The sequence below is a fragment of the Nerophis lumbriciformis genome, linkage group LG03 (assembly GCF_033978685.3).
Source record: "Nerophis lumbriciformis linkage group LG03, RoL_Nlum_v2.1, whole genome shotgun sequence".
Classification (NCBI taxonomy): Eukaryota; Metazoa; Chordata; class Actinopteri; order Syngnathiformes; family Syngnathidae; genus Nerophis; species Nerophis lumbriciformis.
The window spans coordinates 2,370,001-2,385,038 of record NC_084550.2 but is presented as its reverse complement, the minus strand read 5'-3'; the positions used below and the strand labels follow the sequence as shown (position 1 = coordinate 2,385,038).

The 15,038-nt window shown below is 44.0% G+C and overlaps 1 protein-coding gene across 1 annotated transcript in view; it reads right to left on the bottom strand.

Annotated features, from left to right (window-relative positions):
• Positions 1-12,814, bottom strand: part of gak (cyclin G associated kinase) — a 167,129-nt gene extending 154,315 nt beyond the window's left edge. Inside the window, exons 1-4 of the mRNA XM_061931789.1 lie at positions 12,444-12,814; positions 9,199-9,260; positions 3,853-3,912; positions 3,662-3,776 (exon numbers count right to left, since the gene is read on the bottom strand). Of these exons, the coding sequence (XP_061787773.1) occupies positions 3,662-3,776; positions 3,853-3,912; positions 9,199-9,260; positions 12,444-12,585 (379 nt within the window). The 5' untranslated portion in view covers positions 12,586-12,814. The remainder of the gene's footprint in view (positions 1-3,661; positions 3,777-3,852; positions 3,913-9,198; positions 9,261-12,443) is intronic.
• Between the last annotated feature and the right edge of the window lie 2,224 nt (positions 12,815-15,038).

The following is a 15,038-nucleotide window of genomic DNA, read 5'->3' as shown; positions in this document are numbered from 1 at the left end:
ACTTGCTGTCTGTGAGAGGGAGACACAGGAAAGAGTGAGAAGAGCCTGTCGTTTAATGCCAGCAGCTAAAAGCAACTGTGTGAGAATTGTGGATGTGTTGAAGGTGTGCTGGAAAATGCGGAACGGAAATTACGGAGCAGCAGAAAAGTGGAATGTATTATTTAAATCGGTGCGTTGGAAAACACGGACCGGAGTTTTTTTTTAAACTGGATCTGGATCGGCATTTTCCCATGCCTTGCCGATACGCAATTTTTCTTTCATAGTTCTTTTTATTGATTTCACATTCACATTAACAACATATTCAAACCCTCTTCATCCCCTACCCCTGCTGTCACTCAAAACAAAAACAAAAAACAAAAGTAAGAGTACAAAAGTACCCGGAATAAAAAAAATAAATAGATAAAGTTCAGTACAAGGCACTTAAAACACAGTAATTGAAAACTGAAACATAATGTAGACGCAGCATGACAAGGCCATATTTAGGTACATATCTAAGGCTCTTCCTGCACTTGTGTAGAAGATTGGTAAAAAAAAAGTCAAAAAAGGTCTCCACACTTTAAAAAACTTGTTTTCAGAGCCCCGTAATGTGTATCTTATTTTCTCCAGCTTCAGGTTTGCTAGTACGTCCCTTATCCAGTGGGAGACTAAGGGCGGGACAGCCTCCTTCCACTTCAACAATATCAGGCGGCGTGCGAGGAGGGTGGTGAAGGCAACTATTTTGTGACCCCCGACAGGTAGCTCCATCCCTTCAGGAATGATTCCAAATACAGAAATTAAAGGGTTTGGATCGATTTGAATTGTTAAAACCGTGGAGAGTGCTTCGAAGATGGACTTCCAGTACCCCTTTAGCTTCGGACAAAGCCAAAACATGTGTATTAATGTTGCGTTATCTAGTTTACATCTATCACATAATGGGTTAATATGGGGAAATATTTTTGCTAATTTTGCTTTTGAGAAGTGCACCCGGTGTATCACTTTAAATTGGACCAGTGAGTGTCATGCGCACATTGAAGATGAGTGAACCCTTTTCTCAATTTTTGCCCAGGTTACGTCATCTATTGATGTTTGGAGGTCTTGTTCCCATGCTGTTCTGATTCTTAGCATGGAAGTGCATTCTAATCCTGAGAGTAAATTAAGTATATGTGAGATTGCCATCTTCTTTATTGGATTTAAAGACATCATTTCATCTGTAGTTGATTTAGAGGGTTTGTTAGGGAACTGCGGAAGAACTGTTTTAACATAATCCCTTATCTGGAAATATCTAAATATATGGGAACTGGGTAGATTAAATTTCTTGGACAACTCCGTAAAAGAGGCGAATATATTGTCTATAAAAAGATCATTGAAGCATTTCAAACCCCTTTGATGCTACATATTAAAAGCTGTGTCAAGTGTTGAAGGCGGAAAGCAGTGATTTGATGCTACTGGACTGAAAAGGCTCATTCCTTGCAGGTTAAAATGTTTTCGAAATTGACAGTATATTTTGAGCGAGTGACTTACTACAGGATTAATATTAATTGTCTTCACTGATAGAGGCAAAGCTGCACCCATTAGGGCTGCTAAAGAAGCAGAACCACAAGATTGTCTCCAGCTTCACCCATGTAGGACTTTCCTTTAAGGCTGAAACGACGCGTCGACGTAGTCGACGTCATCGGTTACGTAAATACGTCGACGCCGTTTTTGTGCGTCGGCGCGTTGCATATTTACGTCACACTACTGTCATGGCGGAGCGCAAAGCAGACGATGCGAGCGAGGGGAAAAAAGCACGCCAAAAGTCGTCAAAAGTGTGGGAGTATTTCAATAAACGGCCTAATAATGTTGTTGAATGCACACTGTGTCGAGCGGAAATGGCCTATCATAGCAGCACAACGGCTATGAACGGACATTTGAAAAGAAAACCCCCGACAGCGTTCTTGCCATCACCATCAACAAGTCAATCGTGCGTATACGTTGTCATTATTACACAAAAACATGAATGTGTCATTTGTATCTGCGTTGTAAATTCATAAACTAAAGCACCGTTTGCTCTGAGAGGCGCGTTTGGCGTGCCTGTTCAGTGTTTACAAAGACGCGCTCCTCTTTAACGCTGTGGAGAGGCGGCGGCGGCCAGCGAGCGGCGAGGCGGGGCGCGCCGGGAGCGACGCCGCAAGAGACAGGGGACGACGAGCGAGCGAGGAAGAGGAGCTGAAAAGCGAGGAAAGAAAGAGAAAAGAGTTGGAAGAGAAAAGACTTTGTGTAAAATTAAAAGATTGTAAACCTGGCAAAGCCGTCTGGCGTTCAGTCTGTCGGTCCTGAAAGAACCCCACGGCACAAGACGTGTCACAAACGCTAACGTTAATTAGTTGTGCAAATACCTTTTACAACATTAACAGTTACATATACTATGTACAAACCAACAATTAACTTTCACTTTAATCATACTATCATTGTTGTGTTATTAAGCAAAATAAGCAATACTTTTACTTTTGTTGAAATGTTTACACTTGTTACAGAATATTTCCGTTTTGCACTTTTTTGTATTGGATGTTTATCTTTATTTTAGCACATTTTAAAGCAAAATAAGCAATACTTTTACTTTTGAAATGCTTATACTATTACAGAATATTAAGATTTGCACTGGATGTTTACTTTTATATTTGCACATTAAAAAGCAAATAAGCTACTTTTAATTTTGTTAAATGTTAAAAGTTTTAAATGTTTACATTGTTACAGAATATTTTGTCATGTTGTTGTCAATGTTGACTGAGTGGCCATACTTTTTTTTTTGTAAATAAAAGCCATGCCTTTTGAAAAAACTGGCCTACATTTATTTTTTCCTCTTCATTTTAAATAAAAAAAAAAATCGGTAAAAAGAAAAATAATCTATAGATTAATCGAAAAAAATAATCTATAGATTAACCGATTAATCGAAAAAAAATAATCTATAGATTAATCGATAGAAAAATAATCGTTAGCTGCAGCCCTACTTTCCTTATGTAGATGGTAATATGTCCAGTATGACATGCAATGCAAGTTGGTGGCCCAGTAATACATGCAGAAATTTGGAAGGGCCATACCTCCATCATGTTTTGCTCTTTGTAAAAACTCCTTGCGCAGACGTGGCTGTTTGCCATTCCAAATATAAAATGAGATTATTGAGTCTAATTTTTTGAAAAATGTACCAGGGATAAATACAGGTAAACATTGAAAAAGATACAAATATTTTGGAAGCACAGTCATCTTAATTGCATTGACTCTGCCTATAAGTGAAATGAAAAGGGGAGTCCAATTAGCCAGATCTTGCTTGGTTTGTGTAAACAACTTCCCAAAGTTTTGCCTGAAGAGGTCTTTAAAATTCTTTGTAATAGTAACTCCGAGGTAACTCCGATACGCAATTTTTGGCAAATATCGGCAGCCGATCCGATCCAAATATCGGATCGGGACATCCCTACTTTTGACCCTCACATTTTCAGTAGAGCCATAATAAATTCATAAAAGAAGCAAACTTGATGAATGTTTTTTGTGAGCAACAAGTATGTGCTCCAATCACTACATCACAACAAAATAAGAGTTGTAGAAATGATTGTTAAGTCAAAACAGCCATGACATGATGTTCTTTACACGTGTATGTACACTTTTGACCAGGACGGTATGTCCGAACAAGAAAAAAGTAAGCGTTCACCTTTGCACAGCTCAGTGAGGATCAGGAACTCGGCCTGTCCGGTGTCGGACTCCTCCTTGCTGATGGAGGCGGCCGAGCAGAACTGGACCACGTTGGGGTGTCCCGATAGCTTTTTCTAGGAGGAACAAGGTCCAGAACATGAAACCACGCTCATTTATTTATAAGTCATGGAGCCTGTTCAGCTGCCATACCATAAAGCAAACTTCTTGGATGATTTCCTTGCTCTTCTCATCTTCGTTGGACAAGAGTCGCTGAAACAAGACGTAAACATTTGATTTTGCTCCAATCAGGTGACTTCTTGCTAAACACATTCTACAAACCCCGTTTCCATATGAGTTGGGAAATTGTGCTAGATGTAAATATAAACGGAATACAATGATTTGCAAATCCATTTCAAGCCATATTCAGTTGAATATGCTACAAAGACAACATATTTGATGTTCAAACTCATAAACTTAGAATTTCATGGCTGCAACACGTGACAAAGTAGTTGGGAAAGGGCATGTTCACCACTGTGTTACATGTAAGGCTGCAGCTAACGATTATTTTTCTATCGATTAATCTATAGATTATTTTTTCGATTAATCGGTTAATCTATAGATATTTTTTTTTCGATTAATCTATAGATTATTTTTCCTTTTACCGATTTTTTTTATTTATTTAAAATGAAGATGAAAAAATAAATGTAGGCCAGTTTTTTCAAAAGGCATGGCTTTTATTTACAAAAAAAAAAGTATGGCCACTCAGTCAACATTGACAACAACATGACAAAATATTCTGTAACAATGTAAACATTTAAAACTTTTAACATTTAACAAAATTAAAAGTAGCTTATTTGCTTTTTAATGTGCAAATATAAAAGTAAACATCCAGTGCAAATCTTAATATTCTGCAATAGTATAAGCATTTCTAAAGTAAAAGTATTGCTTATTTTGCTTTAAAATGTGCAAAAATAAAGATAAACATCCAATACAAAAAAGTGCAAAACGAAATATTCTGTAACAAGTGTAAACATTTCAACAAAAGTAAAAGTATTGCTTATTTTGCTTAATAACACAACAATGATAGTATGATTAAAGTGAAAGTTAATTGTTGGTTTGTACATAGTATATGTAACTGTTAATGTTGTAAAAGGTATTTGCACAACTAATTAACGTTAGCGTCTTTGTAAACACTGAACAGGCACGCCAAACACGCCTCTCAGAGCGAAACGGTGTTTTAGTTTATGAATTTACAACGCAGATACAAATGACACATTCATGATTTTGTGTAATGATGACAACGTATACTCACGCGGACGATTGACTAGTTGATGGTGATGGCAAGAACGCTGTCGGGTGTTTTCTTTTCAAATGTTCCTTCATAGCCGTTGTGCTGCTATGATAGGCCATTTCCGCTTGACACAGTGTGCATACAACAACTGTCAAGTGTTTTGCTTTTTTCGCTGTGCTTATCCCACACTTGAAGGGATGTACCAATGCTGAATGTGGCTTCTGGATTTCACTCAAAAGACCAGACCGTAGTTACTTTTTCCTTTTGTTTTCCTTTAGTTTGCAACAGTTTTTCCAACCAAGAAACAGCTTCTTTTTTCTTCTTTAGTCTTTTTAGCAGTCTTTAGCAGTGTTAATAGACTTTAGTTTCTTTAGCTGTCATTAGCTGTCTTTAGTAGCCTTTAGTAGCCTTTAGCTTCTTTAGTAGGTGAAAAACCTTTAAGGACAAAACACCACAAGATTAACATGCTGTAAAAAATTAATCAATTATCAATCCCATAATTTACAACTATTAATTAGCTATCAAACTTTTAACCATTAAACAAGTGCAAGAAAATGGACACATCTTTTCCCTTTAAGTTAAAACAGATTTTAAATAAATTGTCTCAACATAAATGCACCAAGATACATATAAAATACATTTAACACCAGAAACACAATAGATAAATGCAGCAGAAAACCCAATATGCAAATACATAAATACCTAACCAATTAACCACCTATTTAGATACATATTTAAAATCCATATTCAATATAAATATATTATTAATTTAGCAGTGAAACACTCAATCTTAAACGCTGTCTACTGGTAGAAAAATGCCCCTTTTTCTACGCCCTCACCAACACAGTTAAATCCAACACTTTAAATTGAGCGACTTCACCCTCCTGATGAAGCAAACTGCTCCAACATTTATCAAACTAAGCAAAGAATATCAACACTAAACAACAGTTACATAACACACTGTGTGTATTTAGCCTCCAGACTAAGCACGCTACATGCACACAACCCCCCCCCCCCCCATCTCACCAGCGCAACAGGTGCGCCACACCCACGAAGAGAAATATTAAATCTTACATACTTTTGTCACAACTCTTGGTTATCTGTAACGAACTAAACCTTTTTCCACTCTGCGCTCGGCGTCTTTTGTACTCCTTGATTTGACACAGCGGTCTAATTACCGGGCTCGCGCACCAGCAGATGAGACGGGAGCGCGCCGCGTTATACCTGCGCGCGAACGTAAACTGATCGGCTCTGATTTTATAAGCCGACTGGCCGAAATAATGCCGAATTATATACATTTGTTTATTGAAATACTCCCACACTTTTGACGACTTTTGGCTTTGCGCTCCGCCATGACGGCAGTGTGACGTAAATATGCGACGCGTCGACGCATAAAAACGACGTCGACGTATTTACGTAACCGATGACGTCGACTATGTCGACGCGTCGTTTCAGCCCTAGTTACATGGCCTTTCCTTTTAACAACACTCAGTAAAGGTTTGGGAACTGAGGAGACACATTTTTGAAGCTTCTCAGGAGGAATTCTTTGCCATTCTTGCTTGATGTACAGCTTAAGTTGTTCAACAGTCCGGGGGTCTCCGTTGTGCTATTTTAGGCTTCACATTTTCAATGGGAGACAGGTCTGGACTGCAGGCGGGCCAGTCTAGTACCCGCACTCTTTTACTATGAAGCCACGTTGATGTAACACGTGGCTTGGCATTGTCTTGCTGAAATAAGCAGGGGCGTCCATGGTAACGTTGCTTGGATGGCAACATATGTTGCTCCAAAAGCTGTATGTACCTTTCAGCATTAATGGTGCCTTCACAGATGTGTAAGTTACCCATGTCTTGGGCACTAATACACCGCCATACCAGGACGCGGCGGGACTTGTTGGGCTCGAACCTGGGTGTGATTTTTGAACTTTTTCGGGGATTTTCTTCACTTTTCCAACTTTTTCCCCCACTCACAGTGCGACTTTGCTGGGTGCGTTGTGGACATTATAGGCACCCCCGGACACTGCCGGGACGCGGCGGGACTTGTGGAGCTCGAACCTGGGTGTGATTTTTGAACTTTTTCGGGACTTTTCTTCACTTTTCCAACTTTTCTTCCCCACTCACAGTGCGACTTTGCTGGGTGTGTTGTGGACATGTCAGGCACCCCCGGACACTGCCGGGACGCGGCGGGACTTGTGGAGCTCGAACCTGGGTGTGATTTTTGAACTTTTTCGGGACTTTTCTTCACTTTTCCAACTTTTCTTCCCCACTCACAGTGCGCCTTTGCTGGGTGCGTTGTGGACATGTCAGGCACCCCCGGACGCTGGTGGAACGCGGCGGGACTTGTGGTACTCTAACCTGGGTATGATTTTTGATCATTTTCCGGACTTTTCTTCACTTTTCCAACTTTTTCCCCCACTCACAGTGCGACTTTGCTGGGTGCGTTGTGGACATGTCAGGCACCCCCGGACACTGCCGGGACGCGGCGGGACTTGTGGAGCTCGAACCTGGGTGTGATTTTTGAACTTTTTCGGGAATTTTCTTCACTTTTCCAACTTTTTCCCCCACTCACAGTGCGACTTTGCTGGGTGCATTGTGGACATTATAGGCACCCCCGGACACTGCCGGGACGCGGCGGGACTTGTGGGACTCGAACCTGGGTGTGATTTTTGAACTTTTTCGGGGATTTTCTTCACTTTTCCATCTTTTTCCCCCACTCACAGTGCGCCTTTGCTGGGTGCGTTGTGGACATGTCAGGCACCCCCGGACACTGCCGGGACGCGGCAGGACTTGTGGGGCTCGAACCTGGGTGTGATTTTTGAACTTTTCTTCACTTTTCCAACTTTTCTTCCCCACTCACAGTGCGCCTTTGCTGGGTGCGTTGTGGACATGTCAGGCACCCCCGGACACTGCCGGGACGCGGCGGGACTTGTGGGACTCGAACCTGGGTGTGATTTTTGAACTTTTTCGGGGATTTTCTTCACTTTTCCAACTTTTTCCCCCACTCACAGTGCGACTTTGCTGGGTGTGTTGTGGACATGTCAGGCACCCCCGGACACTGCCGGGACGCGGCGGGACTTGTGGAGCTCGAACCTGGGTGTGATTTTTGATCATTTTCCGGACTTTTCTTCACTTTTCCAACTTTTGCCCCCACTCACAGTGCGACTTTGCTGGGTGTGTTGTGGACATGTCAGGCACCCCCGGACACTGCCGGGACGCGGCGGGACTTGTGGGACTCGAACCTGGGTGTGATTTTTGAACTTTTTCGGGGATTTTCTTCACTTTTCCAACTTTTTCCCCCACTCACAGTGCGACTTTGCTGGGTGTGTTGTGGACATGTCAGGCACCCCCATGCTGCCTTTTCCACTTTGCGCCTATAACAATCCGGATGGTTCTTTTCCTCTTTGGTCCGGAGGACACGACGTCCACAGTTTCCAAAAACAATTTGAAATGTGGACTCGTCAGACCACAGAACACTTTTTCCACTTTGTATCAGTCCATCTTAGATGAGCTCAGGCCCAGCGAAGCCGACGGCGTTTCTGGGTGTTGTTGATAAACGGTTTTCGCCTTGCATAGGAGAGTTTTAACTTGCACTTACAGATGTAGCGATAACTGTAGTTATTGACATTGGGTTTCTGAAGTGTTCCTGAGCCCATGTGGTGATATCCTTTACACACTGATGTGGCTTGTTGATGCAGTACAGCCTGAGGGATGGAAGGTCACGGGCTTAGCTGCTTACGTGCAGTGATTTCTCCAGATTCTCTGAACCTTTTGATGATATTACGGAGCGTAGATGGTGAAATCCCTAAATTCCTTGCAATAAATGTTTTTCTTAAACTGTTCAACAATTTTCTCAGGCATTTGTTGACAAAGTGGTGACCCTCGCCCCATCCTTGTTTGTGAATGACTGAGCATTTCATGGAATCTACTTTTATACCCAATCATGGCACCCACCTGTTCCCAATTAGCCTGTTCACCTGTGGGATGTTCCAAATAAGTGTTTGATGAGCATTCCTCAACTTTATCAGTATTTATTGCCACCTTTGTCACGTGTTGCTGGCATCAAATTCTAAAGTTAATGATTATTTGCAAAAAAACAACATCAAATATGTTGTCTTTGTAGCATATTCAATTGAATATGGGTTGAAAATGATCATTGTATTCCGTTTATATTTACATCTTACACAATTTCCCAACTCATATGGAAACGGGGTTTGTAATCATACAAGGATGAACAATACATCAATTTGGCACATACGGTTTTCTTCTCACCTTCAGAGCGTAGTCTTTGCCACTTCCTGTGTCCTGGGCTTCGTACACAAACGCAAAGCCGCCTGGGCAAAATGAAACAGAGTGAAGTGGTTTAGTCACATGTTCTTCAAATAAAGTGTCAAATATCACTAAAATCCCTTCAAGGGATGTTGTGACATTATAATGTCACGCACCTTTATTTGCAAATAATTGACATATTGTTGACAGACGGACCGATATGGTTTCTTAATGCAGCTGGGATAGGCTCCAGCGACCCCCCGACCCCCGCGACCTCAAAAGGGACAAGCGGTAGAAAATGGATGGATGGATAGTGTGTGAATGTGAGTGTGAATGTTGTCTGTGTTGGCCCTGTGATGAGGTATCGACTTGTCCAGGGTGTACACCACCTTCCGCTCAAATGCAGCTAGGATAGGCTCCTGCGACCCCCCCCCACGACCGCAAAAGGGACAAGCGGTAGAAAATGGATGGATGGATAGTGTGTGAATGTGAATGTTGTCTGTATTGGCCCTGTGATGAGGTAGCGACTTGTCCAGGGTGTACATCGCCTTCCGCTCGAATGCAGCTGGGATAGGCTCCAGCGACAACCCCCGCCGCGACCTCAAAAGGGACAAGCGGTAGAAAATGGATGGATAGTGTGTGAAATTTAGTGTGAATGTTGTCTATCTGTGTTGGCTGGGATAGGCTCCAGCGACCCCCCCGTGACCGCAAGAGGGACAAGCGGTAGAAAATGGATGGATGGATAGTGTGTGAATGTCGTCTATCTGTGTTGGCCCTGCGATGAGATGGCGACTTGTCCAGGGTGTACTTCACCTTCCGCCCGAATGAAGCTGGGATAGGCTCCAACGACCCCCCCCCCCCGCGACCTCAAAAGGGACATGCGGTAGAAAATGGATGGATGGATAGTGTGTGAAATTGAGTGTGAATGTTGTCTATCTGTGTTGGCTGGGATAGGCTCCAGCGACCCCCCCGTGGCCGCAAGAGGGACAAGCGGTAGAAAATGGATGGATGGATAGTGTGTGAATGTTGTCTATCTGTGTTGGACCTGCGATGAGGTGGCGACTTGTCCAGGGTGTACCCCGCCTTCCGCTCGAATGCAGCAGGGATAGGCTCCGGCGACCCCAAACTGGACAAGCGGTAGAAAATGAATGGATGGATAGTGTGTGAATGTCGTCTATCTGTGTTGGCCCTGCGATGAGGTGGCGACTTGTCCAGGGTGTACCCCTCCTCCCGGCCGAATGCAGCTGGGATAGGCTCCAGCGACCCCAAACTGGACAAGCGGTAGAAAAATGAATGGATGGATACTGTGTGAATGTTGTCTATCTGTGTTGGCCCTGCGATGAGATGGCGACTTGTCCAGGGTGTACTTCGCCTTCCGCCCGAATGCAGCTGGGATAGGCCCCAGCGACCCCGAAAGGGACAAGCGGTAGGAAATGGATGGATGGATAGTGTGTGAAATTGAGTGTGAATGTTGTCTATCTGTGTTGGCCCTGCGATGAGGTGGCGACTTGTCCAGGGTGTACTTCGCCTTTCGCTCGAATGCAGCTGGGATAGGCTCCAGCACCCCCCGTGACCCCAAAGGGAATAAGCGGTAGAATATGGATGGATGGAATGTTGTCTATCTGTGTTGGACCTGTGATGAGGTGGCGACTTGTCCAGGGTGTACCCCGCCTCCCGCCCGAATGCAGCTAGGATAGGCTCCAGCGACCCTCCCCGCGACCCCAAACTGGACAAGCGGTAGAAAATGAATGGATGGATAGTGTGTGAATGTCGTCTATCTGTGTTGGCCCTGCGATGAGGTGGCGACTTGTCCAGGGTGTACACCGCCTTCCGCTCGAATGCAGCTGGGATAGGCTCCAACGACCCCCCCCCCGCGCAACCTCAAAAGGGACAAGCGGTAGAAAATGGATGGATAGTGTGTGAATGCGAGTGTGAATGTTGTCTGTGTTGGCCCTGTGATGAGGTGGCGACTTGTCCAGGGTGTACACCGCCTTCCGCCCGAGTGCAGCTGTCATAAGCTCCAGCACCCCTGCTACCCCAGGAGAGACAAGCGGTAGAAAATGGATGGATGGATAGTGTGTAAATATGAGTGTTGTCTGTGTTGGCCCTGTGATGAGGTGGCGACTTGTCTGGGGTGTACCCCGCCTTCCGCTCAAATGCAGCTGGGATAGGCTTCAGCGACCCCCCCGCGACCTCAAAAGGGACAAGCGGTAGAAAATGGATGGATGGATAGTGTGTGAATGTGAGTGTGAATGTTGTCTGTGTTGGCCCTGCGATGAGGTGGCGACTTGTCCAGGGTGTACACCGCCTTCCGCTCGAATGCAGCTGGGATAGGCTCCAACGACCCCCCCCCCGCGACCTCAAAAGGGACATGCGGTAGAAAATGGATGGATGGATAGTGTGTGAATGTTGTCTGTGTTGGCCCTGTGATGAGGTGGCGACTTGTCCGGGGAGTACCCCGCCTTCTGCTCGCATGCAGCTGGGATAGGCTCCAGCGACAACCCCCGCCGCGATCTCAAAAGGGACAAGCGGTAGAAAATGGATGGATGGATAGTGTGTGAAATTGAGTGTGAATGTTGTCTATCTGTGTTGGCCCTGTGATGAGATGGCGACTTGTCCAGGGTGTACCCCTCCTCCCGCCCGAATGCAGCTAGGATAGGCCCCAGCGACCCCGAAAGGGACAAGCGGTAGGAAATGAATGGATGGATAGTGTGGGAATGTCGTCTATCTGTGTTGGCCCTGCGATGAGGTGGCGACTTGTCCAGGGTGTACCCCGCCTTTCGCCCGAATGCAGCTGGGATAGGCCCCAGCGACCCCGAAAGGGACATGCGGTAGGAAATGGATGCATGGATAGTGTGTGAAATTGAGTGTGAATGTTGTCTATCTGTGTTGGCCCTGTGATGAGGTGGCGACTTGTCCAGGGTGTACCCCGCCTTCCGCTCGAATGCAGCTGGGATAGGCTCCAGCGACCCTCCCCGCGACCCCAAACTGGACAAGCGGTAGAAAATGAATGGATGGATAGTGTGTGAATGTTGTCTATCTGTGTTGGCCCTGCGATGAGATGGCGACTTGTCCAGGGTGTACGCCGCCTTCCGCTCGAATGCAGCTGGGATAGGCTCCAGCACCCCCCCGCGACCCCGAAAGAGACAAGCGGTAGAAAAATGGATGGATGTTTCGCAGACTAGCTTCCACAATGCTAACTAGCGGGCTAGCATAGTTAGCACAGCAACAAAACTTGCTCGTCTTACCTTCGGCGATCACCCGCTTGATCCGGAGCTTCATGTCGCCCAGCTCCACCAGCTGCCCCACAAAGTCGTTCTGGTCCCGGCTGGCCGCTCCGACAGAGCCGGGCCCGGCGAGGAAATCGAGCGCAGACTGGAAGAGCGACATCCTGCTAGCCTGCTAAGCTAACTTACTGCGGGGGGGGGGGGCTCACAAAGACCACCGGGGGGGGGGAAGCAGGCGCCGGCAGGCGGGAGGAGAGCCGGTGTGAGTCCGCAGCGTCTCCGGCAGAGTGAAGTGGAGGGTGTGCGAGGGTGTGTGAGGGTGTGTGCGGGCGTCGCTCACACAACTTTGGGCTGTCTTCTCAAACACAAGCTGACGAGGCCGCCATCACCGGCCGACACTTCCGGGATGGATGCTGACGTCACCGCACGGCTAAATCACGTGAGGGTCTAGAAAAAAAAAACATCCACTCAGCCCCTCCCCCCCCCCTGTGAAATATGTCACATGGTCCACAGGAAGCTGCATCATTTACAAGAATAAAAGTTATTTTTTTGCATATGTGCCATATTGCAATGATGACTGAGGGTTTGAATCCCCGCACAGTCCTGTTACCTGCGTTGTTTTTGACAGTGTTTTATTTTGAAAATCCCACATTTGACGGGAGTGCCAGTCATGTGATGAGTGCAGGGCCGGCCCGTGGCATAGACCGTATAGGCAAATGCTAAGGGCGCCCCCCCCCCTTCGCACGGTGCGCCCCCTCCCTTCCCGTATCATGACTCTTTTTGGACGTCACCACATCAAAAAATCAACACAAGATGGCAAAACGGCCAAAACTGTCAGGTGCCCAGGGAAGAAAAAAGAGAAAAGAAGAGGAGGAGAAACGAGAAAAAGACAAGAGGTAGCAGGTAGGTAACGTTAGCCTCCATGAAATTATTTGTCTGTTACAGAATGTGATAGTAACCTGGCTTTTTAGCATTAAGCTAATGTTACATGATTCGGCAATTGCTAATTCTGTTTTAACGTCGGGTTAATATTGTGGAGGGGGCTAAATTGTTATGGAAAATAATAATGTAACGTTACGTAATTACCTTACATTCCTCAGGGACATTTGTATTAGATCTTTTAAGCAGGTGTTTTTTGTTTACATTGTTATTGCCTTCTGGTTAGCTAATGTTTGCCCTGCAGGTAATAGTCACTTTTCCACCCCTTTATATATTAGGTATAGTTGTAAGCCTAGTTGTTAAAGTGCACATCATTAATGTTAATTAAGCAATATGTATGTAAAAAATATTGTATTTCATATATTCATTTTTTATTTTTTGCATTCATTTATTTATTCATATTTTTTTTAAATCTTGTTAACTGTTCTGATTGTTAATTTGCTTTCTTTAAGTAAAAAAAAGGTCAAAGACAAAGCTATTCGGTTTCTTGTGAGTATATACACTTCACTGCCGATGTGGGGGGGGCGCCACCTAAAATCTTGCCTAGGGCGCCAGATTGGTTAGGGCCGGGCCTGGATGAGTGTCATAAATGCTATATTGTTGTGCTAACAACTCACGTGAGTCCACCTTAGAGATCTTGCACACCACTTTATGAACCAACGCAAGTTGGGGAAAAAAGGGACATTTTATTTTGAAAGTTGCAACATTTCAATGGCACTGATTGGGTGGAAAGTTCCTTCATTGTTGTCCTAAAGTGATGATAAGTGTTTGTGTCTTTTGTTTGACACCTTTCTTTCCTACAATGCAAACCCGTTGCCCAGCAACCATAAAGCACTTTCTTACATTAAAAAAAAAAAAGGTCTAGAAAAAAACAACCCCCTGGCGCTGTTTTGTACTGTTTTTGTACTGTCTTTGTACTTACTTTGATTACTATTTATCAACTGTTTGTAAATGTTTAAAATGTATTTTATGTAACCTATTTTTATGGGCTTTCCTCTTGGCGATGTTAAGTTCCTGTTATACGCTGTCATACAGTATATGCTTTGAGCTCTTATTTTGAAGGCGCCAAGAGCGGAAGTGAGGTCACGTTGTTGGAGTGGAGCGAAGGTTTTGAAAAGAAGGTAAATAAAGGGTCCTCGTGTAAACTGGAGATTCCGTGTTTATTATTTTGTAGTTTCATACCGTATAGGCGACATATATAAACCCTCGGTTACATTTATAATAATAAAAAAAATAATAATATAAAACAACGTTACCGGATGTCGTTCCGCACCAGTTCCGGTTTAAAATGCGGAAGTGTGGAAAAAGGTCTATCATATTGTTCCAATCTTTACAATTATCAATCGAATCTTGGAGAATGGTTAAGAGTACAAAAGCCCTTAAATTGATACATTAAAAAAAAAACATTTAAAGATATTTAGGTAGCACTTTTTTTTTTCTTTCTTTTAAAGGTTTATAAAATAAATAAAAAAAATAAATAAAAACGTTACCGGAAGTCGTACCACACCAGTTCCGGTTTAAAATGCGGAAGTGTGGAAAAAGGTCTATCATATTGTTCCAATCTTTACAATTATCAATCGAATCTTGGAGAATGATTAAGAGTACAAAAGCCCTTAAATTGATACATTTTAAAATAAATATTTAAAGAGATTTAGGTAGGTAGCGCTTTTTTTCCTT